The sequence below is a fragment of the Erpetoichthys calabaricus genome, chromosome 14 (genome assembly GCF_900747795.2).
Source record: "Erpetoichthys calabaricus chromosome 14, fErpCal1.3, whole genome shotgun sequence".
Taxonomy (NCBI): Eukaryota; Metazoa; Chordata; class Cladistia; order Polypteriformes; family Polypteridae; genus Erpetoichthys; species Erpetoichthys calabaricus.
This window is the reverse complement of record NC_041407.2, coordinates 11,684,370-11,710,525: the sequence shown is the minus strand read 5'-3', so window position 1 is coordinate 11,710,525 and position 26,156 is coordinate 11,684,370. Positions and strand designations below refer to the sequence as shown.

Sequence of the window (26,156 nt, the reverse complement as noted above, 5' to 3'; positions counted from 1 at the left end):
TAGGGATTTAAAGGTTATTGCCCATGCAGGATGTTAAATGAAGGGTAAAGCTGAGACCTGAAGTAAAACCCGTTTTGACTTTGTCGGTAGGTAATAGTATATGTGAGAAAGTTGAGAGCATTTTCAGAAGTTTAAAAAAGATACAGTTGCTAACCATAATACTGAATATTCTAATACTGTACACTGCCTCCATTTGGAAGTATCGATTGTAATGGGTTCTTGTGCTAAAATGAATCTCCAAATAACATGCATGACCTTGCATTCCTGTAGCATGTCGTGTTTTCTTCTTTTACTTTCTTTTTAACAGCTACACAGGCTACAAACATGGGCTAGATTTCAGTCTTTCCTAATCTTGTATTATTTGTCACCGCATACTCTGTATCTGATTGTAATAAGAAGTCCATAGCACAGTGCAGTTTTTAAATAAATAATCGCATCCTGCATCCAGTCGGGTGTGGTGTGTGCAAGTGTGCTTCACTCCAGGGTTGACTGGGGTGCTTGGCTGATCACACATACAGGTGCAGATGTGAGTGGATCAGTCAGGTGTCTCAAACACGCCTAGGAGGTAGTGGCATATCACACATATAAAGGAGCCTGCACATGGCAGAAAGGAGAATAAACGAGAGAAGGAGGTTAAAGAGGAAAGGAGGATTGGGGGACGCCAGGGTGTTGAGGAAAGGAGGCAGAGCCCCAGGTGGAGTATAGGGCTGACCCTCGAGGGGGGCTAAAGAGGGCCATTCCAATTGAATATTTCTTTGGGTAGGTGGAGCGACCAGATGTTCACAGGGAGCTCCCGCACAAGGCCGAAGATTGGCAGCGGGAAACAAAGGAGCAGCGAGGCTCGGCTCGGTGTGGTGCACTGCTGAGAGCAGGTGACAGCAGTGACCCGAACCGGAGGTCAAGGGTTGGCTGTGCCTGTCAGCAGGATGTCTCCTGTGGCTGCGGGATCCCTTTGGGGTTAGCAGAGGAGATACTGAGGGATGCTCCTGGGATTGACAGTTTTTTTTTTGTTTTTAACTGATTCCTGCCTTGGGATTTTAACCTCGTTTTAATGGATCATTTATTTTTTTTATGTTGTTTCAACCTCCACATTCACTTTGGATTTTATGGATTATTTATTGAAGACTTTGATCACTGCACTATTTGGACAGTGTTTATTTGGTTGTTGTTTTAATGAAAGCACTGAGCTCTTTTGCACCAACCCCTTGCCGGATGGACTATATTGTGTCCTCGTTTGCCCAGGTCATCTCTGTCTATGACTATCGACGTTTCCAGGTTGAAGAGGTGACAAGGGAGCATGGAGCTGACCCGGACCGTTCCACTGATATACTTGACGGGCTTACGAGCAATAGATGCAGCTTTTAAAAATTTGAAACACACCTGTCACCATTTTTGATTAATGAAAGACATTACTGAGAAAGTGTGCAGGGTTAAACCTTGTGAACTCTTATAAACATCGATGTCATATTTAACCTGATTCAGAGAATGGAAAATTGGAGTGAAGAGAATGGAAGCATAATTGCCCTTCAAGAAAATGCTCTGTAACCAGATAACCTGTTTTTTATAGAGATGCTAGTACTGTTAGTTTTAGTGGTGTATTTGCAGTACCTCCAAACAAAGATGCTGTAATACTTTAACACTGCTAACTATAAAAAGTCTGCATATTTCAGAAACTGCCTTTTTGAATAAAACATCCGGGATTTGTATTCACCTGCCAAAAAGAAAGAGACAGGGCAGATAGCCAGGCTTTGGGAATGTTTGGGCCTAAAGAGGAAACAATGAGAGCCTTCATTGTTTTCATAGCGAGGATGGTGAAATACTGTACTAGCGTAAGGAGATAGTGTGTTGGAGGCTTCTCTCTATACACAGAATGGTACCTGGAAAATCAGAAAATATTTTGAGTTACAGCACATAAGGGAGGGTCACATAAAGGAAAAACAATGCAAATGAAAGCAGAATCTAATCTACAAAGGTGAATGTGTGTTTATGTGACTGTCCGGTATGCAGATCTACACTGTTGATCCGATCTCTGTCAGATTTTCCACAGATTCCCCATCTATACCTGGGAACATCACAGGTGATGTTTGTGTTCCAGAACCTTTTCACTCAGGGAGCTTTAGTTAGTGACTCAACCTGTGCTTTATTGTACCTGGGAAGTATTTTTAAGACTTGCTATGGGTATGCAAAACAGTCAGTCAAATTTTTGGTTTGGAGCCAAAATCTTTCCCTGAGGGATTTATTTATTGACTGCACCTGCCCTGGGTAGTGCTGTGCTCTTCTGTTAGCAGAAAACAAAATTTTCTTGAGCCAATAAAGGTATCTGAACTCTTCTCTGCCATGGGAGTTGGCTCACCCACTTGCCCACCATCAAAGTATTTGCAAGTACTCCTTTTCTCTATCCTCTTCCTCATGGCAGTATTTCTTTCCCCTAATCTTCACCTGTTTCCAGAATCATTGAGCACACTGGCTTGGGATTGTTTTAAGCTACCTGCTGAGATTTACTTCTCCGGAAGCCGTAGAATCAGTTCTGTGGCCAGGGTGACCATGCTTCTTCAACAGTCTTAAATTGCCCTTAGAGGGCCAAGTCTATTAGTTAGCATGTCAGATGCCAGTTTCCAAAAAAGGAGAAGTATGGTCTCCTAATCATTAAGTGGGAGAGGACTAGGTTCATTGTGAATAAGCAACTTACCCCCTATCTCTGCCATTTAGTGATCTTGTGCTAGCAACTGATTTTCTGGAAGACTCTGTTACCAACTTTCTGCATCTGTGGAGGACTGGGCATCCCTGGAACCTGCTGGGTCACCAGCCTTCTAGGATGTTGTGGAAATATTACACATTTCCATCGAGGCCCAACACTTGTTTCTCTTACTGATGTCTCTACCTGTTGCCTTCCTAGATCACCCAATGCAAACTAAACATGGCATACTGTCTCCTGGCAACTGGTGTCTTCCCATAATAATTTTCTCTATCTTTCTCATTTGTATCAGGCTGTTAAGGGGACTGTTCCCCTGCAATCTGCCGTCCTGGTGGTACACTTGCCCCTTGGCAGCCATTTGCAAACTGAATCCTTATATATAATTTGATAGTATCCGTATGTATGGTATTCGCGTCAATACCTCAATTCACGTCAATACCCCGTATGAATGGTGTTTGTGTCAATACCTCGACTCAATACAAGTTAGAAGCATGAGTAATGACGGCTGGGTATTAACAATGGTCATTGTTTAAATTTTAGCCGATCTCAGATTTAAAATGAGTGACGATCGCAACGCAGCCACAACTTTTGATATGGAGTGACCCTAAGATGAACAGCACCCATTGAGGCCATAAACAATCAAGCAGCTTATTTAATTTACTTGAATTCTAAATAATGATCAGCTTATAGCTTAAAACATAATCTGATTACATGCTTTACAAGTCTTATCATTAGTTCTAGTCTAACTACATGAAATATACAGTGCATATAATATTGAAGGCAGTACAGATCTGATTTGAACCTAGAGCCCAAACATTGGCAGTTGGCAATGCTACCATGTAGTTAAATTGTTACTACAGAAACCTCAAGAAGACATTGTGATTCTGTTATACAATTACACACTCTTTGTCTTAACGATGAGCTCACAACAGCTTCAGCTAAACTTATGTAACATGCAGCCTTAAAACTGTAATATTATCCGGCGTTGTTAATTGCCATTTCAGTTGCAGCTATTCCCACTTGGGTATCACCATGGCAGCAGAGTACACAATGAGCGCAGTTAAGTCTTATTTAAAATGATTTCAAAGAGCCCAGAATTATAGGATTATCATCTTACAAGTTCAGAATTCTGGGAAAAACAGGTTTTCACTGAACAGTTTACAGTAAAGGGGGTGGGGGGCTTGCTTTGGGTATTTCTTGAGAATTAAACAGTAAAGCTGTGGTTTGCTGGACTTTGGACATCACTTCAAGGGAAGCCCACAGAACCTACAAACTAATTGAAAGGGCAGGCTCAGTTAGAGGGCGCACTCTGTAGCAAAGGAGAGAATTAAAGCAAAACTTAGTGTAATTATGAACAATGAAGCACATCCTCTCTCTAACACTGAGGACTTTAAGACAACAAATTATTCAGCAAACGTATGTCCATCCATCCATCCATTTCCAACCCGCTGAATCCAAACACAGGGGTCTGCTGGAGCCAATCCCAGCCAACACAGGGCACAAGGCAGGAACCAATCCCGGGCAGGGTGCCAACCCACCGCAGGACACACACAAACACACCCACACACCATGCACACACTAGGGCCAATTTAGAATCGCCAATCCACCTAACCTGCATGTCTTTGGACTGAGGGAGGAAACCCACGCAGACACGGGGAGAACATGCAAACTCCACGCAGGGAGGACCCGGGAAGTGAACCCAGGTCCCCTGGTCTCCCAACTGCGAGGCAGCAGCGCTACCCACTGCGCCGCCGTGCCGCCCAGATGTATGTCAAGAAACAAAATAGGGGTTCCTTTATATATGCCTGTATAGCGCCTCACTGCATCTGGGACTGCCAAGTCAGAAATTTTTCTTTATTTTCTTTTTAGTCATTCTGGTGTGGGTTCAGACTATCTATCTATCTATCTATCTATCTATCTATCTATCTATCTATCTATCTATCTATCTATCTATCTATCTATCTATCTATCTTATCCTGCCTACTATACTAAAATCTATCTATCTATCTATCTAAAATGATTAGGCTGTGGCAGGCTGTTATAGGATTGCACTAAAGAGTTTTTTTGCTAATACTGTGATAGAAAATCATCAAGCATAACAAACAGCGGGTCAGAACCGTCAACATAATATTTTTTGCAGGAACATGAGTAATACGGTAAATCTTGGGACCACATTTAGGAGAGACAAATATAATCCACTGAAATTATAAAATTGCTCAAAACAAATTTAGAACAAAATGGCTTCACTAAACATGAAAAGTCCCTCCTTGGTAGGCTTGATTACCTCACCTGTCTCTCATACCTACACACTTTCATTCCCACACACTTGCTATACCTCCTGCAAGATAAGAAATTGTTGTGAGCAAAGGGTCATGAACAGGGCAGGGAGTTGCGTTTGCTATTGTGGAGAGCCTGTACTGTATTTTGTTTCATTGATTAAAGAATTACAAGAGGATTAGAATACTTAAATTACCCGAAAGTATACTTTCAGGTTTCATAATTCACTTTCTTTGCACTGATAGTAAATATTACATGTTTACAGTAAACCATTATGGGTGTTTAGTCTATAGAAAAAGATACAAGTCCAGAAAGTCAATGTGGCAGCTAGTAGCAGCCAATGAGATGCAGTGCTACTTCCCCATTTGAAAACTACATAGAGGAAGAAGTACAATATAAATACATTTAATAGTTAACTATTACCTGTTTTTAACTACCCAAATAGTTCCTCTAGGCATGTGGTACTGTAGTGGTATCATATTGCATAGTCCAACTTTGAGATTCCAATCTGTCATTTTACATCCTCTGCAGGATTTGTAGACTCTCAGGACTATATATATATATAATATATACATCTATACATAATACGTATATGTACATAATATATATATATATATATATAATATGTGGGCGTGTGTATTTTTATTGTATATATAATAAGAACCAAAAATGCGGGCATTGTTTAAATCAAGGTGTGAAATATTGTGTGGGGGTTGAGGGATCCATTGATTAACTATTTATCCCGTGTTAGCCACCAGTTGTGGGGAGTCCCTAAATGTACATTTTAAAAACCTGTTTTGGTGTTATATATCACTTGGTGCTTGTTATGGGTTTGCAAAAAAAATAAATATATTCATTAAAACTTGAGGAGCATGTCACCGTCAGGGGTTTCTCATTATGTTAGCTTGCTTTACTGTCAAAATGATGTGGTTCTGCAGTGTATTCTCTTTAAAGAACACTCCACCCATAAATTATCTCTTTTTTTTTTTAATTGTTACTCTCCCTGTGTTTGTAGCGATTCGTGAGAAAAATTTCTAACATCATGCTTTCATGGAGTACGGAGATAAAACAAAGTTCCTGATTTGGTGGGTTTCAGTGTCCACAAAGAAATATCTCACGTGCTCCACAGGTATCCAGTCATTTTATCACAATGTCCCAAACACATGTATTATCTGATAAAATATTATTAAATAAATCATTTCTGGCCAGTTCTTTGAATCCCAGAGAAACTTGTGCTAGGTTACTGGAATGCAGGCTCCTGCTGATAGCTGAAACTCTGATCAAAGAGGAACAACTCTGTCCTGCTTGTGGAACAGTGGACAAAAGAAATAAATAGATTTAACAAATACAGTGATCCCCCGCTATATCGCGGTTCAGCTATCGCGCCTCCGCTACAATGCAGATTTATTAATATTATTAATATTAGTAGGGGGCGGAGCCCCCTGCTCGCATCGCTAACCCACCCCTGGGTTTGGTTTACCGGATAAACAATTTAAAGAGATTGTTATTTTCATGGGAATTGTTACATATGCATTATTTTCATTTTTACTTTAAAAACTTTTGTAAAAACCATACTTGTCCTTTATTTCCGACCCCGTGCGTGGTTACATCTCTTTCTCGCGGGACTTATAACGCTGCTCGCGATATGAAGGGGGGGTTTGAACGCATGCTAAAGAGATGCGATCGGTTCAGCTGCTGTCTTGCTGCTGCTGGCCAGCTGCGTGTTCCGCTTGTCGCGCTTTGCATCAATCATTTAAAAGCCTGTACAGCAGCTGTCCTTTTGCCACTTCACGTCTCTGCGGCTACCGTTCTGAAGGAGGAGGGTGGGGGGAATGTGTGAGGGATGAACACACGCTAAGGAGAAGTGCTAGGATCATCTGCTGGCTTGCTGAGATGGGAGAACCTGAAGTTTGTCTGCCAAAAGCATTCCAACAACTGCTAGGTTAGATGTCAGTGAACTTGTTTTAAATTGTTTGTAAGTAGGGCGTGACGTGCAAAAGTCACCGTCTCACGGGTTTTGCTTTCTAAGGTTGTAATGTCTAGTCTTGCGTGTCGCCAAAGTGTCTCTCCGAGATGATCGGGTCTCGATCTCTTCACTCAACCCCCCCTGGAGGCGCACTACGCTCCTGCCACTTCACATCTCTCCCACTTGCGTTGAACGCACGCTAAGCAGAAGTGGACGGATCAGCTACCGGCTTTGCGCTGCTTCTGCTAAGATGCCAGTTCTGCTTGTCGCTCTGTGCGTCGATCATTTAAAAGCCTGTACAGCAGCTGTCTTTCTGTCTCACTGCCTTGTCTTACATGACGTTAAAATGTCTCTCGCGGGATGTCAAATTGTCTTCTGAGAAGATCAAGCCTCGTCTCCCTGGTCTCCCTGCCAAGATTTTTTCTTTATAATAGAGAGATGTTACTCATGTCTTTAGCCCGACATCCACATATTTATGTGTTTACAAAGTGTGTTTTAATAAGTTTACATGTGTTTAAAGGGTGTGGGAGGGGTATTTTAAGGCTTAAACTATAAAAAAATGTTGATTTATATGGTCTTTCTGTATCGTGGATTTTCACCTATCGCTGATGGGTCTGGAACATAACTTCTGCAATAGGCGGGGGATCTCTGTAGCACATTTTGCTGAGAAACAAAACCTGTTCTTTTGGTCATCCACTAACCAGCCTTTACCTTTAAAGAGTTTGGGTTGGCTTCATGCCCAGTTTCATTATATTGGTTCATTTATCAGAAGAAGACAAGTCTGTGCATGTGAATCATCCAATTAAAAAAACAATTTATTTTAAGGATGGCAGTCCTACAAGGGTTCACAATGGCTTGCCTGCTGCATAATGAATCTAAACCACCTATGTTGCTGCTAAAAGCATTTTTCCTATTGAATGTAATTCAAAGGAACTGAAGGGAAAGAGTAATAATTTGAAAAAAAAAATGAGGTGCTTCATTTGAAGAGGGACATTGGATAGGCCATTTTTATAAAGAGGTTTAAAATGTGGTTATAATTGAAAACCCTTCATTGTTCGGTTATATAAATAACACTAAAGCCTGGCAGAACGCTTCTGTATTAGAAACACAGGTGCATTGCTATATTTGTTTGTAGTGAATCTAAATATTTGCTGTGCAAAGGATTATCAGCATAATCAACCTGCGTTTTGGATGGCATTAGATGTTCTTTAAAATGGATGCTGCTTTTGTTCCATCCAAAGTACTGCCATTGGTAGTATGGTTATGGACTGAATCCTACTTCTGTAATGTGCCTGCCCTTTCTTTTGTTTGAAAGTTACATTCCAGCTAATGGCATTAATGACACAAAATGTAAAGTGGCACAGGAGAAAGTAGGGTGAAATGACACCTTTTACTGGCTAACTAAATAGATTACAAATGCAAACTTTCAAGGCAGCTAAGGCCCCTTCATCAGGCAAGGAGTAACACCATAGCTGCCTCAAAAGCTTGCATTTGTAATCTATTCAGTTAGCCAATAAAATGTGTCATTTCACCCTACTTTCTCTTGTATCAATCTATGGCTAACACGGTACAACACTCTACTGTTAAAGTGGCATGAAAGTACAGGTTTGATGTGTTTGACATCAAGAGAAGTCGTGGGATAGCAGCTAATGAGGCATAGAATAGGAGAGGCTTTGAGATTCTGTCATAAATGACAAGAAAGTTACTGAAAATAATTTGTTTATCTTTGTGTAAATAAATCCCCCACTTCAGCCACGGTTCTGTCTTTTCATTTTATTTAAAGAATTTTTAATACTTAACTCTGAGGTGATGAATGAAACATTGATAAACTATCGATCCTACAGCCATTTTAAGATCTCTCCAGAGATGTTCAATCGGATTCAAGTCTGGGCTCTGGCTGCGCCACTCAAGGACATTCACAGAGTTGTCCTGAAGCCACTCCTTTGATATCTTGGCTGTGTGCTTAGGGTTGTTGTCCTGCTGAAAGATGAACCGTCGCCCCAGTCTGAGGTCAAGAGCGCTCTGGAGCAGGTTTTCATCCAAGCTGTCTCTGTACATTGCTGCAGTCATCTTTCCCTTTATCCTGACTAGTCTCCCAGTCCCTGCCGCTGAAAAACATCCCCACAGCATGATGCTGCTACCACCATGCTTCACTGTAGGGAATGGTATTGGCCTGGTGATGAGTGGTGCCTGGTTTCCTCCAAACGTGACGCCTGGCATTCACACCAAAGAGTTCAATCTTTGTCTCATCAGACCAGAGAATTTTCTTTCTCATGGTCTGAGAGTCCTTCAGGTGCCTTTTGGCAAACTCCAGGTGGGCTGCCATGTGCCTTTTACTAAGGAGTGGCTTCTGTCTGGCCACTCTACCATACAGGCCTGATTGGTGGATTGCTGCAGAGATTGTTGTCCTTCTGGAAGGTTCTCCTCTCTCCACAGAGGACCTCTGGAGCTCTGACAGAGTGACCATTGGGTTCTTGGTCACCTCCCTGACTAAGGCCCTTCTCCCCCGATCGCTCAGTTTAGGTGGCTGGCCAGCTCTAGGAAGAGTCCTGGTGGTTTTGAACTTCTTCCACTTACGGATGATGGAGGCCACTGTGCTCATTTGGGGCCTTCAAAACAGCAGAAATTTTTCTGTAACCTTCCCAAGATTTGTGCCTCGAGACAATCCTGTCTCGGAGGTCTACAGACAATTCCTTTGACTTCTTGCTTGGTTTGTGCTCTGACATGAACTGTCAACTGTGGGACCTTATATAGACAGGTGTGTGCCTTTCCAAATCATGTCCAATCAACTGAATTTACCACAGGTGGATTCCAATGAAGCTGCAGAAACATCTCAAGGATGATCAGGGGAAACAGGATGCACCTGAGCTCAATTTTAAGCTTCATGGCAAAGGCTGTGAATACTTATGTACATGTAAACGTTTTTCATGTTGTCATTATGGGGTGTTGTGTGTATAATTCTGAGGAAAAAAATGAATTTAATCCATTTTGGAATAAGGCTGTAACATAACAAAATGTGGAAAAAGTGATGCGATGTGAATACTTTCCGGATGCACTGTATATAGAAAATATTTGTAACTAGAAAACCAGCGTATCTGCTTGTACAAATGATTAGATTTGTGTTTTCCTAGTTTTCTTTACCTCTACTTTAGGGGTCTGTTCCAGAAAGAAAAACGAAGAAAAACCTCCATCCCAAAATGAATTCTGGCTTGCTATAGTGAGATTTCACACCAACGGATTAGACGGTGCCAAAACGCTGGATTGCACCCGACTCATGCAGTCCTGAGTAGATAGACACGGAATTACACACACTCACTGTAAAATCTATAAGCCCTTATGAGTTGTGCCCTGAACAGTCGATCAGTTGTGGACCACAAGTCTGAGAAACATAAAGAACGACCTTTGTGCCTGCAATGCTAACGGCAGCACATGAAGATAATCAGCATATCGTCCACCACAGAATAGTGTACAGCAGCAGCTGCTTCTAGGGAAAGGGAGATGGTGTGGAGGAATATCGTGACTGTGTGAATGCATAAAGCAGTAAGTCAGAAAAGTCCATGTAAACTGTATGTAGTAAATTATTTGATTGTGCAAAATGTATCCCTAATGATATCAGTCAGTCAGTCATTGTCCAACCCGCTATATCCTAACACAGGGGTCTGCTGGAGCCAATCCCAGCCAGCAGAGGGCACAAGGCAGGAACAAATCCTGGGCAGGGCGCCAGCCCACTGCAGGGCACACACATACCCACATACCAAGCACACACTAGGGACAATTTAGTATCGTCAATGCACCTAACCTGCATGTCTTTGGACTGTGGGAGGAAACCCATCCAGACACGGGGAGAACATGCAGACTTCACGCAGGGAGGACTCGGGAAGCGAACCCTGGTCTCCTTACTGCGAGGCAGCAGCGCTACCCACTGCGCCACCGTGCCCTATTACCTTACTTGAAATGTTTTGAGCTCTGAAGTAACCATTGCATTCCATTTTTACAATATAAATGATATGAAAAAGAGCCATGGTGTTCAGCAGACAATGCAGAGCAGGCAAGAACGTTTTCTCAAATCCATAGAAAACACCTAACTTTAGAATACCATTTCACATGGCATAGGCATATACAGTATACCATGTTTATGAAGAAATAACTTACACTTGAAAAATACCAAACTTACTTTGAAACCGAAGATGAACAAAAACAGTTTTGAAAAATAATGTGGTGGCCTTTTCAAGGCCAAGAACGGGTGTTTAGAAGATTGCAGCTCCATAGAAATGGCATCATTTAGGCAATCCTTGGAGGCTGAAGACTGACATATAAAGTATGGCATGATGATGTTCTGGAAGCAAGAAGAGCTCAATTTCCTAGCAACTCAATTAGCAAATACAATTTTCTAAAATTACTTTACATCCTTCACTACCATGATTTAATTTCCTCTGAATGAGAGTTCTCAGATGATCCTTGTTTTTGGAATTTGCATATACTGTATGATGCATTCAGTTCCAATAATTGAAAAATATGTAAAATATGATGACAAAGTTGATGTCCACAGACTGAACTGGTTGAAAATTTTTTGTAACTTTGCATTTGAAAGCGGACACAAACAGAGCAATGGAAGGCCAATAAAAATTTTAAGTTAAATAGCCTTTTGGTTGTCACCACAGTACATGAACTTGCTTTTTTCATATCACCTTGTTTTAAATAAGAAAACATTCTAGTCAAAGGCTCACGCGTCTGTTTTCCTTTTTCTGTTTCAGGTTTTGGATTTTGTCTGAGCTTTCAGCCATCCATCACCATCATGGGACATTACTTTGTGCGCCGCAGACCACTTGCCAATGCACTGGCATCAACGGGCACTGCCCTTGGCTTGTCGACTCTTCCAGTTCTGGCCCAGTACCTGCTAAGCCACATGGGATGGAGAGGGAGCTTCCTTATATTTGGGGGTATCTTGCTGAACTGTTGTGTTTGTGGGGCAGTCATGCGGCCGTTGTTGCCTCGAAAAAGGAAGGAAGTCCAAAGCCAGTCGCACAAACAGATAACCGGGAAAAAGGACAAAATGGCACAAGTGGAAGCCAAGAAGATGAGTAATGGACTTCCATCCCATGTTAAACACAATACTGGTAGAAAATTAGCTTCCTTTACCTTATTGCTTCAGAAGTACATGGCCTTTGATCTGTTCTGCCGTAACAAGCGCTACCAAATCTATGCAGTGGGGGTAACATGGATGATGCTGGGATTTGTCGTACCTTTGGTGTACCTTGTGCCTTACGCAACCACCTATGGGATGGAACAAAGCAAAGCTGCCCTGCTCCTTGCTATTCTGGGATTTATCAACATATTCATGCGACCCTTAGCTGGCCTAATCTCAGGGCACAGCTTCTTCTCAGGGAAATACATTTACGTATTTAGCTTTGCCGTACTCATCAATGGTCTGAGTGACTGCATTTGCGTCATCTCTGCAAGTTTCAATGTGCTCCTTGTTTATGTCGTAGCATATGGCATATCTATGAGTTTCATTGGGTCCCTGCTCTTCCAAGTACTGATGGACACTGTTGAGATACAGAGGTTTCCCAGTGCTCTGGGACTTGTTACCATAATGGAAAGTGTGACTATCCTCATTGGGCCACCGTTAACAGGTAAAACATTTCACTTTTTTATTGTCACATTGTGTTGTTGACAAAGCAAAATGTTCTTTACAGGTTTTTGAACTAATTACAAGCAAGCCTTTTAGTCAGTCATTTGTGATTTTAGTTAGTAATCCTACAGTTAGTTGTTTCCTGATGGCTTGTGGGAAAAAAAACTAGAGCAGGAAAAAAAATGAATCAAAACGTTCAAGAAACTGCCAGGTATTGCAAGGTGGTTTATCGGAGGGAAAAAAAACACTTCTGTCTGTTATAAAAAAAAATCCTGAGTGAAAGAATGACTAGGAGACGATACGTGATCTTTACGTTAAGATCACGAAAGACAAAAGACCCGCGAGACGGCCAGCAAAAAAAATCAGTAGTGTAAAGGCACGCAGCACACACAGATACAGGGGTCTCAGTACATATAAAGTGTATAGAGGACAATACGTTATAAATGAAACGTTGACGAATAAAAGATCGCATTAGCGCAAACTAAAGGAAATTAATCATCAGGACCAGGTGTGATTGAAAAAATAGCAGGACAAAGTGAGGTCAGAAATAAAAGGCAAAGAGCAGAAAACAAAGTCTTTTCGCATTCGCAACATTCAATGCACAAAACGTAGATGTACACAATAATGGACCATACGCTATGAGAATCTGTGGTCCCGCAACAGTTAAAGCAACGACAAGTTTAATTTCAAAGAAAACACAATTCAGTCAGGTATATATTTAGGATCACGGAGAAGCGATCACAACGCGAGCAGCAGAGACACAAAGTGGCAAAAAGGACAGCGGCTGTACAGGCTTTAAAATGATCAACGGGCAGCGTGACAGCAGCTGCCCCCCTTCCCCACACCCCCCCCCCCCTTTCACAACGCGAGCAGCGTAAAGAGATTTAACTACGCCTAGGGCCAGAAATAAAGGACAGTTATTGTTTTTACAACGTCACGTGAGACAAGGCAGTGAGCCATCATTTAAAACAAGTCCACAGATATCTAACCTAGCAGTTGTTGGATTGCATTTGGCAGACACGCATCATGTGCTCCCAGCTCTTCAAACAACGACATGCGACAAGCAGAACAGGCAGCTCGCCAGCAGCAAAAAGAGAGCAGATGATCTGATGGCATATCCTTAGCGTGCATTGAAACGCCTCTCCTTCACAACGCGAGCAGCATTATACATCTGGCGAGAAAGAGATGTAACCACACACGGGGCCGGAAATAAAGGACAAGTATTGTTTTTACAAAATGTTTTTAAAGTAAAAATGAAAATAATGCATATGTAACAATTCCCATGAAAATAACAATCTCTTTAAATTGTATATCCGGTAAACTAAACATGGGGGTGGGCAAGTGAAGCGAGCAGGGGTCGGTGCCCCCTAGTTTCTAAAAAAAATAATAAAAAAAGTTTAGCTTATTCTAAGCCTGGGGTCATGTACATCTCCAGGTCTTAGTGGCCAACAAACCTCTTAAGGTCGCCTGTAATGGCAGATTTATCTCACCTACTTTCACCTTCTCTCCTTTCATCAGTTCTGGATTTGTTCCCTCCATCATTTCCTATATATGTGACCTGACTTTTACGTTTCAGTTGCACACACAAAATGTTATGTCTTTTAACTTATTTCCTTTTCCACGCAGAAATACAATACAATACAATTTATTTTTGTATAGCCCAAAATCATACAAGAAGTGCCGCAATGGGCTTTAACAGGCCCTGCCTCTTGATAGCCCCCCAGCCTTGACTCTCTGAGAAGACAAGGAAAAACTTCCAAAAAAAAACCTAGTAGGGAAAAATGGAAGAAACCTTGGGAAAGGCAGTTCAAAGAAAGACCCCTTTCCAGGTAGGTTGGGCATGCAGTGGGTGTCAGAAGAAGGGGGCCAATACAATACAATACACAGAACAGAACAAATCATCAATACAGTATAAAAATTAAAATTTTAGAAGTACGGAGCAGAATTTAACAGCAGATGATATCACATAGGAAGATTTGGATATATTTAGAGTCCTGGAGACCTCATCCATCAAGCTGCCTCCCCCATTTGGCCATTCCACGGCTGAAACAGCACTGGGCCAGCCAATCCGATGAAAGGATCCCTCCTTCCCACGATTCCTGGGATCCTCCATCAGGGATGACTTTACCTTAGGCAGGCAAAACAACTTGGCAGGTGGGCCATGGCACCAAGTGCCACATTTGTGTACCGAGAAGAGAAATAGAATAGGTGAGGGTTAGTATCCAATTATAACTGTCACGTTACTTATGTGTTAGTGCTAATGACTAACAACAGAGATGCAGTCTGTACAGTTAATCAGCAGCTCTAGTCAGGATATGCTAAACTGAAGTAATTGGAAGAAATGCTCTTTAACCTTTTTCTTTTGTATTCTGGTAGTGTTCTGTATACAGTATTCTCAAACTAGTGCTGCCAGAATAACCTGACGCAGCATATTTATAATCAACCAACAAAACGTTAACTCGGGTGATGAAGCCTACTGTCTCCTAAGTTGATAATAAATGGGTATCTGCAGCAAACAGTCACTTTTTAAAAATAAACATCACCATAGGAGGGCAACAAACTGTTTGACTAACCTAGAAAACTACAGAGACAGCAAAAATATTTAAATATTCCAGTGAAGCAGTTTTATTTTCTGCTCCAGAGTGCACATGCCCGCCAAGATGCTTGTATTCGATATTTTTCATCAATGTAGGTTTAGTACTAAATCGTGCTGTTTTAAGAGTATGAAGTTTGTTTTTGCGTTTCCAAGACATAAGCACATAACACATTTTACAAACAGAGCTGTGACCATTCACACTAAGTGGCATTTTTGGTTATTCTATTCTCTTATCTTGACATTTTTTTAAGCTGCCAGGGTCTCTACTTAAAGTTCTTGATTTGGTAGTCTGTTCCTGATTTACGTAACCCTTTGTGATAAGAAGTGCTTCCTGCTGTCCATCTTGATTACATGTCCTCCTTGTTTTAAATACAGTTGTGCCCTTGATAATGTGGTTTAGCTGTAATAATTCTTCTTGATTAACAGGATACCTTTGAAGGCTTTCATTTTGCCCCTGTGATGATGTCTGTGCTGAAGGCTCAAGAAATTAATTTCCCTTGGCTTCTCAGAGTAGGGCTATCCCAGGGATGCACTTGGCTGTGATTCTCTGTGCAGCCTCTGCCCTTTTATCTGTTTTTTGTAGCACAACGACCGAACTTACGTACAGTATTTAAAATGTAGTCTTATTAGTGCAGAATGCCCCTTGTTTTGTACTGAGCAGTTTTTTTTTATGATGTATCCTAACCATTTCTTTGCCCATTTAATCTCTGCATTGCCTTTGGGATGAGAATGCTGTGTCGGTGTAAATCCTTTTAAAGATTACGCCCATTTTGTACGAGGGATGTTCAAAAAGTTTCTGCACTTTTATATTTTCGTTGGAAACAGTGAAGGCGGGAGGAGCAGTAATTGGTCGTGTCTGAGAGTGTCATGTGACGACGAGTTCTGTCTGACAAGCTGGCTACCCTTGCAGTTTAGTATAAGAGTTGTCACCCTGTGGTGAAGATGGCTGCGAAACTTATAAATTGCACCAAAGAGGAACACCGTTCTGTCTTACGCTTCTTGTGGGTAGAAGGTGTGCCGGGAGCAAAAATTAATCTCCACACGTGTGCTCAGTATGGGGATAAAGTTCTCTCTTGTTGAGTCGTCTATGAGTGGATTGAAATGTTCAAAAATGGCCGTACTGGTGTGACAGATGCAGAGCACTCCAGATGTTCAGCCACAACCACAAGGAATGATGTGAAAGCAGTGGTGCATCAGTGGCTGTGCGCTCAGCCAAAAACATTTTTTGCTGATGGCATTAAAAAGTTCGTACGACGCTTAGAAAATTGCATCGCAAAGGAAGGGGACTATGTGGAAAAGTGATGTCATTTGTTTTTGAAACTCTTAATAAAGAGTTAAAAAAAAAAAAGTGCGGAAATTTTTTCAACGTCCCTCGTATTATAATTAATGTTATTTTGCCCTGTATGTAACCCTTGCACTTATCTAATGTATTAAATATTTAATATATTTATTTATTTATTTATTTAAATGCACAGTCATATTAATATATAGATCATTAATAGTGAAAAGTCGAGAATAAAATAACTGGGCTTTGAACCACTTTGGCTGTGGGCATTTTGCCATATTAGATAGATGGATAGATAGATAGATACTTTATTAATCCCCAAGGGAAAATTAACATACTCCAGCAGCAGCATACTGATAAAAACAATATTAAATTAAAGAGTGATAAAAATGCAGTTAAAACAGACAATAACGTTGTATAATGTTAACGTTTACCCCCCGGTGGAACTGAAGAGTCGCATAGTGTGGGTTAGGAACGATCTCCTCAGTCTGTCAGTGGAGCAGGACGGTGACAGCAGTCTGTCGCTGAACCTGCTCTTCTGTCTGGAGATGATCCTGTTCAGTGGATGCAGTGGATTCTCCATGATTGACAGGAGTCTGCTCAGCGCCCGTCGCTTTGCCACGGATGTCAAACTGTCCAGCTCCATGCCAACAATAGAACCTGCCTTCCTCACCAGTTTGTCCAGGCGTGAGGCATCCCTCTTCTTTATGCTGCCTCCCCAGCACACCACCGCGTAGAAGAGGGCACTCCCCCAGAACCATCTGATAGAACATCTGCAGCATCTTATTGCAGATGTTGAAGGACGCCAGCCTTCTAAGGAAGTATAGTCGGCTCTGTCCTTTCTTGCACAGAGCATCAGTATTGGCAGTCCAGTCCATTTATCATCCAGCTGCACTCCCAGGTATTTATAGGTCTGCACCCTCTGCACACAGTCACCTCTGATGATCACGGGGTCCGTGAGGGGTCTGGGCCTCCTAAATTCCACCACCGGCTCCTTGGTTTTGCTGGTGTTCAGTTGTAGGTGGTTTGAGTCGCACCATTTAAGAAAGTCCTTGATGAGGTTCCTATACTCCTCCTCCTGCCCCACTCCTGATGCAGCCCACGATAGCAGTGTCGTCAGCAAACGTTTGAACGTGGCAGGACTCCGAGTTGTATTGGAAGTCCGATGTATATAGGCTGAATAGGACCGGAGAAAGTACAGTCCCCTGCGGCGCTCCTGTGTTGCTGACCACAATGTCAGACCTGCAGTTCCCGAGATGCACATACTGAGGTCTGTTTGTAAGACAGTCCACGATCCATGCCACCAGGTATAAATCTACTCCCATCTCTGTCAGCTTGTCCCTAAGGAGCAGAGGTTGGATGGGGTTGAAGGTGCTAGAGAAGTCTAGAAACATAATTAGATATGTTACACACATATATATATATATATATATATATATATATACTATATATATATATATATATATATATATATATATATATATATATATATATATATACTAGTCATTAAGCCCGTTACAATAACGGGCGCTAGAACAGTAGTGCATAAACATTAGTAGGAACAGTCTATATTAAATGGCAAGGGACTTTGACCTCATTCTGTTTGTTGGTCGTATTTTTCTTTGTCTTTCAGCCTTTCTTTTGTTGATGTTTACTTGCTGAGCTGACAGTTCTTCGTGGGCTGCCGTCGTGTATTGTGTGTCTTTAATTTTCTGTGACAGTAATACTGTCTTGTACGTCTGCTGGCTTGTACGTCCGTAATATACCTTTAATTTTCTCTGGCGATAATACAGGCGTGCGCGTCGGTAATATGCCTTTAATTTTCTCTGACAGTAATACTGGCTTGTATGTGGCTGTAATATGCGTCACTGTATTGTGTACCTTTAATTTCCTCTCGCAGTAATACTGGTTTGTATTTCCGTAAAACGGCTGTAATTTTCTCTGACAGTAATATCGCACATCACACCGTGCCCCCGCGCATGTGCACTTCACCAGAAGACACACACACACGGACACCTGCATGCACACAGGGATTTTAATAAAGAGGATTAGATACTCTGTTGTGTGTTTTTGATTAGAATGGATTTTATTTATTTACTTTTTTAATCATTTTATTGATTTATTAAAATCAAATAACATTCCATAAAAATAACTCAAGTTTTACAAAAAAAAAAAAAGGAAAAAAAAGGTTCTAAACAAATCAACCCCCACCCCTGAGTAAGAGAGCTAGGCCAGCAGTGTAAAACTTTATGCTAGTAAAATAAGTAAATAGATAAATTAATAAATGAATAAAGATAAATGGAGTAAAAGAGGGGGAGAGAACCTGCTTCCTCAATTTAAACGCTTATTCTAAAATGTGATTGAGCAGATCCTGCCAGGTTTTGAAAAAGTTCTGCACAGATCCTCGTAAGTGCGAATTTGATTTTTTCCCGTTTCAAATAGTAGATAACATCAGTTACCCACTGACTTAGAATAAGTGAGTTAGGATTCTTCCAGTTGAGCAAAATAAGTCTACGTGCCAATGGTGAAGTAAAGGCCATCACAGTTTGTTTGTCCTTCTCCACTTGATTTTTTTATTGAAGGAGTGAAATGTAGAATGGGCCTTGAGATGAATAAAGCAGGTTTGAGAATCCCCAACTGGATGGATGGATGAATGAATGAATGAATAAATTACAGAATTTATTTAGGGGGTACCACACCTTTATCTTGTTTGGCATCCCAAAACGTCATGTCCTTAATTTTTTTTTTTTTTTACTTGTTTGTTTTAAAAGCCTTTTGCTCTGCCTAGCCCATAAAAACCAGTGTGTGATCCCAGTCAGCCATGTTGGGCTGCGAGGTATTTTTGATTTCCTGGCCAACAGCTTTTTGGTCTTTTTGTTTGGAGCCCTGCAGCTGCTGCTGAGTACTGTACTGTATACTCAATGAACAGATTACTGTGAAATTATTATATATATGCAAATGAAATCTGATGCAAGGAGCCTAATTTGCATGGCGCACAGTTTGAGGACAAAGCAAACAGCTGATAGAGCACTCCAGATTTGTGAGTGTGTGTGTCCATACCTTAATAGCAATAATATTTTAATGCACTTTAGCTGATCCTCTCTGTCTGGTGAATCGTTTATGGCTTATTGCCAAAGTAAAGAAACAGTAAAAAAAAAAAAAATTTTAGTTAGGGTTAGCTCAGAATCGAAATGTCTTGTTTTTTGTTATTTAAACCTAGTGAGAGAGTTAATGTAGTAACTTCTATGTTTAAAAAGAGACCCATAATTAGAATAAAATTTTATGCATTACTATTAAAGTACAATCTCTATCCATCCATCCATCCATCCATCCATCCATCCATCCATCCATTATCCAACCCGCTATATCCTAACTACAGGGTCACGGGGGTCTGCTGGAGCCAATCCCAGCCAACACAGGGCGCAAGGCAGGAAACAAACCCCGGGCAGGGTGCCAGCCCACCGCAGGGCACACACACACACACACCAAGCACACACTAGAGATAGTTTCGAATCGCCAATGCACCTAACCTGCATGTCTTTGGACTGAGGGAGGAAACCCACGCAGACATGGGGAGAACAGGCAAACTCCATGCAGGGAGGACCCGGGAAGCGAACACAGGTCTCCTAACTGTGTGACAGCAGCTCTACCCACTGCGGTACAATCTCTACCGATAACAAATTAGCCTTAAAACAACTGTGAGGTAAATTTGTTAAAGATTTGTAAAGCTGACTGTCAGACCAGTAAATGTAAGTTGATGGTTAACTGTGTTACATGCTTTTATTATTTTTAAAATGGCCTCTTCTGTAACTGCTCATGCATTTGCATTGCACAGTTCACTTTCAGCCTTGCATATGTAAATCATGGATCTTTAAAGTGTGCCATGATTCTTTTAAAACAATAAAACAAATAATTCTTCTGCTCTATTGTGTGTTGCTTAGTAGTGAAGAGATTAAACTCGGAAAGAGGTAATAATGTTGTTTCTTATGACATTTGGCACATTCAGCTGTTCCATCTGTAAAACCCATAAAGATTTTCAGTACTTGAGTTTATAGAAAAGATGGAAGAGAGCGTTAGGAAGATGTTTGGGGCCAAGGGAAGAATGAATACGCCAGAGCTGTTCATAATGCCCTATTATGTCTGCCACACTGGCTTGGCTATAATGGGAGAGAAGAACAAGAAGGCCACCTGTAACGAGCGGCCGGAGGGCGACCAGGGAGCGCTTGGAAGAAGGTGGGTCACTCTGGTGACCTGTAGTTGTAGCAGAGAGGTATATGCCCTGCAGGCTAAACTGTTTGTTTGGGGTGGAAAAAAACAAACAAAGAATGAAACAAAAACTGATATATCGTAGTAGCGGAAGTTGTACCTCAGCTATAGGAACAAGTTGTAAAACAAAAAAGAACAAGTTGTAAGGAAAACTGCAGAGTTTAAGGAAAAGTGCTTGGAAGTGATGCGAAAGGAATGTGGCTGCTACAGCGAAGAAGAAGAAGAACAAAGCGCTGCAAATGTAAAAACAAATTGCAGAGAAAAAAAAGGACATCAACGTCTGCACAAACAGAAGTTGTCTTATTTTGCCCATTTTCTCATTGACAATAGTAAATACAGTGGAACCTTGGGTCACGAATGTCTTGGACCACTAAGAACAAATCGGGTTACGACCAAAAAAGTTCGACAAACTTTTGCATCTGTTCACGACCACACACTCGGGTGATGAACAAGCCAGTTTCCCTTCCGGTTCGTACGCGCTGATGATTTCCGCACGTGTTCAGTCTCTCCCTGTGCATTCCCTGTGCAGCGAGCGAGCAAGAGAGAGAGCGCGAGAGAGAAAGCTCGAGCAAGCGAGAGAGAGAGAGAGAGCGCAAGCGAGCGAGAGAGAGAGAGAGCGCGAGCGAGCGAGAGAGAGAGAGAGCGCGAGCGAGGGAGAGAGAGAGCGCGAGCGAGAGAGAGAGCGCGAGAGAGCGAGAGAGAGAGAGAGCGAGAGAGAGAGGGCGCGAGCGAGAGAGAGGGCGCGAGCGAGAGAGAGAGAGAGAGAGACGGCGAGAGAGAGAGAGCGCGAGCGAGAGAGAGGGCATGAGCAACAAGCGAGAGAGAGAGCGCAAGCAAGTGAGAGAGAGCGCAAGCGAGAGAGAGAGAGAGCGAGCGAGAGAGAGAGAGAGCGAGCGAGAGAGAGAGAGAGCGCGAGCGAGAGAGAGAGAGAGAGCGAGCGCGCGAGAGAGAGAGAGAGCGAGAGAGAGAGCGCGAGCGAGAGCGAGAGAGAGAGAGAGAGAGGGCGCGCGAGAGAGAGCGAGAGCGAGAGAGAGAGAGCGCGAGCGAGAGAGAGGGAGAGCGCGAGCGAGAGAGAGAGAGCGCGAGAGAGAGCGAGAGAGAGAGAGAGAGCACAAGAGAGAGAGAGAGCGAGAGAGCGAGAGAGCGAGAGCGAGCGAGAGCGAGCGCGCGAGAGAGAGAGAGAGCGCGAGCGAGAGCGAGCGAGAGAGAGCGAGAGAGAGAGCGCAAGCGAGAGGGAGAGAGAGAGAGAGAGCGAGAGAGAGAGAGCGCGAGCGAGAGAGAGAGAGAGAGCGAGAGAGAGAGAGAGAGAGCGCGAGAGCGAGAGAGAGAGAGCGCGAGAGAGAGAGAGAGAGAGAGAGCGCGAGCGAGAGAGAGAGAGAGCGCGAGCGAGAGCGAGAGAGAGCGAGAGAGAGAGAGCGAGAGCGAGAGAGAGCGCGAGCGAGAGAGAGAGAGAGCGCGAGAGAGCGAGAGAGAGAGAGAGAGAGAGAGAGAGAGAGAGAGAGAGAGTGAGCGAGAGCGAGAGAGAGAGAGAGCGCGAGAGAGAGAGAGAGAGAGTGCGAGTGAGCGACAGAGAGAGAGAGAGCGCGAGAGAGAGAGAGGGCGCGAGCAAGCGAGTGAGAGAGAGAGAGAGAGTGCGAGAGAGCGCGAGCAAGCAAGAGAGAGAGAGCGCAAGCGAGCGAGAGAACGCGAGAGAGAGTGCGAGCGAGCGAGAGAGAGAGAGAGAGAGAGAGCGCAAGCGAGCGAGAGAGAGAGAGAGAGAGAACGCGAGAGAGAGAGTGCGAGCGAGAGAGAGAGAGAGCGCGAGCGAGCGAGAGAGAGAGAGAGAGTGCGAGAGAGAGAGAGAGAGCACGAGCGAGCGTATATATATTTACATACAGTTCGTACGGTCCAGAACAGATTAATTGTATTTACATACAATCCTATGGGGGAAATTACTTTGGGTCACGACCAAATTGGGTTGCGACCAGAGTTTTGGAACGAATTACGGTCGTTACCCGAGGTTCCACTGTACACAGGTTTACGTTTTTGCATTTCTAAGAAAAATGCAGTTGTATTTTCAGTTTGCAAGATGCGGACAACCTCCTCATTTTGTGTTTTATTTACCATACCATACTTGAAGGTGATTTCCATCTTGCAATATTTAAATAAATTGTAAACCATCCATAAATTCTAAAACATCTTGATTTAATTATTTGTCATACTGTCCAGCCCTAGCCAGACCCCACCCTGTCAGTACTTGATACAGGGCAGGAATAAACCCAGAATAGGATGGCAGCCCACCACTGACAAATTCATCCCTGATTCTTCCTGGTCTGGTTTATAATTTTTCTAAAATCACAACCATTTCTAATTGATTAGAGTTACATAACAAGCTAGCTGAATATCATATGATGAGTAATGGCCATAGAACAGAATTTCAGCTGAGAGTCTTGCATGTGATCCTTGCTCAGTTACCGTGTGATTAAACAGAAAATTAGCTTTTTTTTATTTTTTATTAATTTTAATCTTGTATTATTTTCTAAACTGCTTGTCTTGGTTTTGGGGTCAAAGTGGTACAGTACTACACAGGGCATACAACGCTTCCTTTTCTGTAGCCCCCATTCTCCAAATCTGCTTGGGGGAGACACCAGGCCCTCCAAGGCCTGCTAGGGACGTAATCCTTCCAGCATTTTCCAAGTCGTCTGGTAAATCTCCTGTGGGACACGTCCAGAGAGAATCCTTATTAGATGACCACAGAAGCCAACTGGTGCCTTTTTTATTCAGATCAGCAGTAGCAGAGCTCCTCCCGTATTGTTGAGCTCCTCACCCTGTCACTCAGAATCGAAACAAAAATTCCTGTCACAAAATTTCCAACCTCCATTTGGCTATACAGTACGGAGCTACACAAATAATGAAATGTTTTGGCCTCCAAAGGAGACCTCACAGGATTAAACCTGCTGCTTTATCTAGTGTTTACATGTGTCTGGTTTTGTTTATGCCTCCTAGAGAACAAGCAAAAAAGAGTTTGGAATACTTCAGAAGTCTGAAACAAGCTGTGTTTCCACTGCAGTTACGTGCAGAATCGAAGCGACAGTTCAGAAAGAACCACAAACCAAAACTGCAAATTGTCTGTGCTTCCATTGAGTGAGTTAGTAGCGGTCCAGTGCCGCTAAGATTCACAACGTCAAGATGACTGTGATTTATTTATTTTTATAGCGGATCCCAGGGACGCTCCCAGCCTTGGCCCGACTCGCACACACACACACAACAGAGACAAAATAAAGCACACTGGGAACTAACAACAATTAAAGAATATAATGAAATTAAATAATATAAATAATACCACCCCAGTACCCCTACGGCGATATTACATGAAACACAAAAACACAACTGCACAAAGTCGCAAAGTCCATGGAATACCACACCGGATGTAATGAGAGATGACGAGAGTAAGTCCAGAGATCTGTATGTTATAAGGGAATGAAAAAACAGTCCTGTAAGGGTGAAGACGGATGGATGGTTCAGGAGCGCTCCTATACTTGCGGGAAAGCCATGAATCCACAATCAGTCCTCAGCACACAGGTAGACAGACGATCCAGACCCCAACAACGAATACAATCCAGGACACAGCGACTAAATATGGCTTAATTGACAGAAGGCAGTCCGACAGGTAAACGTAACACAAAATACAACAACAAAAAAACACCTTTTTTCTCCCTAGGACACCTGCTCTCCTTTTAAACTCCTCTGACCACCTCTGACCCCAACAGCCCCTGCAGGGACTTCTGGGAGATGCTGTTTTAACTGATAGTAGCACTGCTACAATTCTATGCTAATAAAGATTGTTTTATGACCTGAAATTAAAACTAGCGACCGATATGTTGGGTGTTGGTTCTGTAATTTCAATTGTGTCTACAATCACCATATTGGTTTTTGATTGGATGCAGTGAGAGCAAGTGAATACAATAAAGGGAAGGCAAGTTTCCTATACTTGGTAGAGGGCCCCGCATTAGGAATTTCTTTGAAATTGTCCGCAGTGATTTTACTGAAGCCATTAAGAAGGCAAACAGAATGTTAAGTTATATAGCATGGTGTATGGAGTACAAGTCACAGGAGGTTCTGCTCAACCTTTATAACGTACTGGTGAGGCCTCATCTGGAGTCCTGTGTGCAGTTTGGGTCTCCAGGCTACAAAAAGGACATAACAGCACAATAGAAGGTCCAGAGAAGAGCAACTAGGCTGATTCAGGGGCTACAGGGGTTGAATTATGAGGAAAGATTAAAAGAGCTGAGCCTTTACAGTTTAAACAAAAGAAGATTAAGAGGAGACCTGACTGAAGTGTTTAAAATGATGAAAGGAATCAGTCCATTGGATCAAGACGGTTATTTTAAAATGAGTTCATCAAGAACACGGGGACACATTTCCAAACTTAAGGGTAAATTTCGCACAAACATTCGAAAGTTTTTCTTTACACAAAGAATGATAGACATTTGGAATAAGCGACCAAGTAGTGTGGTAGACAGTAAGACTTTAGGGACTTTCAAAACTCGACTCGATGTTTTTTTAGTGGATAGGACTGGCAAGCTTTGTTGGGCTGAATGGCCTGTTCTCGTCTCGAGTGTTCTAATATTCTACTGAGGAACTGTGGGTACAAACTTTTAGGATGAGCAGCTCAGCATTTCTGTAAGTATGCAGCACAATAGGCCCTCTTGTGTCCCCTGCCGCAGCGCACACGAGAGAGCCGCCCGTCCCAACCGAGAAGCACATAGCCATCGTGATTTATAAATTAGCTCCCTGTGTGGAGTACAGGGTTGTTAGGTGTGAGCAAACCCACCGTTCACAGGTGTATATATATATAGGGGGTGCCAGACCATATGCTCCAAACCAATGAGGCAATACTTCACTTTACCCGATGTGGAAGAGGCGCAGCAGATTACACAGCACAGTTACGGGGCACACAAAATACCTCATATACCCCTGGTCGTGCACCAAGTGACGGGTATCGGAATTATGTTAATAGGAAAGCCTCTATTGTTCTGCGGGCAGTAATTGATGACAGATTAATGCCTTACATCATGCCATGTGACCTAAATGTGAAAAAAAAGTGTTTCCATTGCAGTTTTGTAGATTTTTGATTTGTCCAATTGTTTGAAAAACCACCTCAAGCGTGCGTATAAACTTTTTTTGCGAATTTTGAGAGTTTTTTCGAAATTCACGTTTCCATTGCCATTGTTGTGTTTCGCAATTGCAAAATGCGTATTAAGGAGGTTAATGGAAACGCAGCTATTGGCACACTCCTGCTTCTTTAGCATACTGAGCATTCTGTAGCTTGTTTTTAACGTGTGTGGCATCAGTTACTAAAGGAGAATAATTTGTTTTCTTCTGTCAACACGGTCTCCTTGGAAGTGTACTTCTTATTCAGAAATCAGTGTGGCGTTTCCCACAGGAAGCCATCAGACT

General features: G+C 42.5%; 1 protein-coding gene across 1 annotated transcript in view; it reads left to right on the top strand.

Moving 5' to 3' along the window:
* The window catches only part of LOC114665072 (monocarboxylate transporter 6-like), a 73,404-nt gene that overhangs the window by 32,772 nt on the left and 14,476 nt on the right, over window positions 1-26,156 (top strand). Inside the window, exon 4 of the mRNA XM_028819446.2 lies at window positions 11,693-12,571. Within this exon, the coding sequence (XP_028675279.2) occupies window positions 11,693-12,571 (879 nt within the window). The remainder of the gene's footprint in view (window positions 1-11,692; window positions 12,572-26,156) is intronic.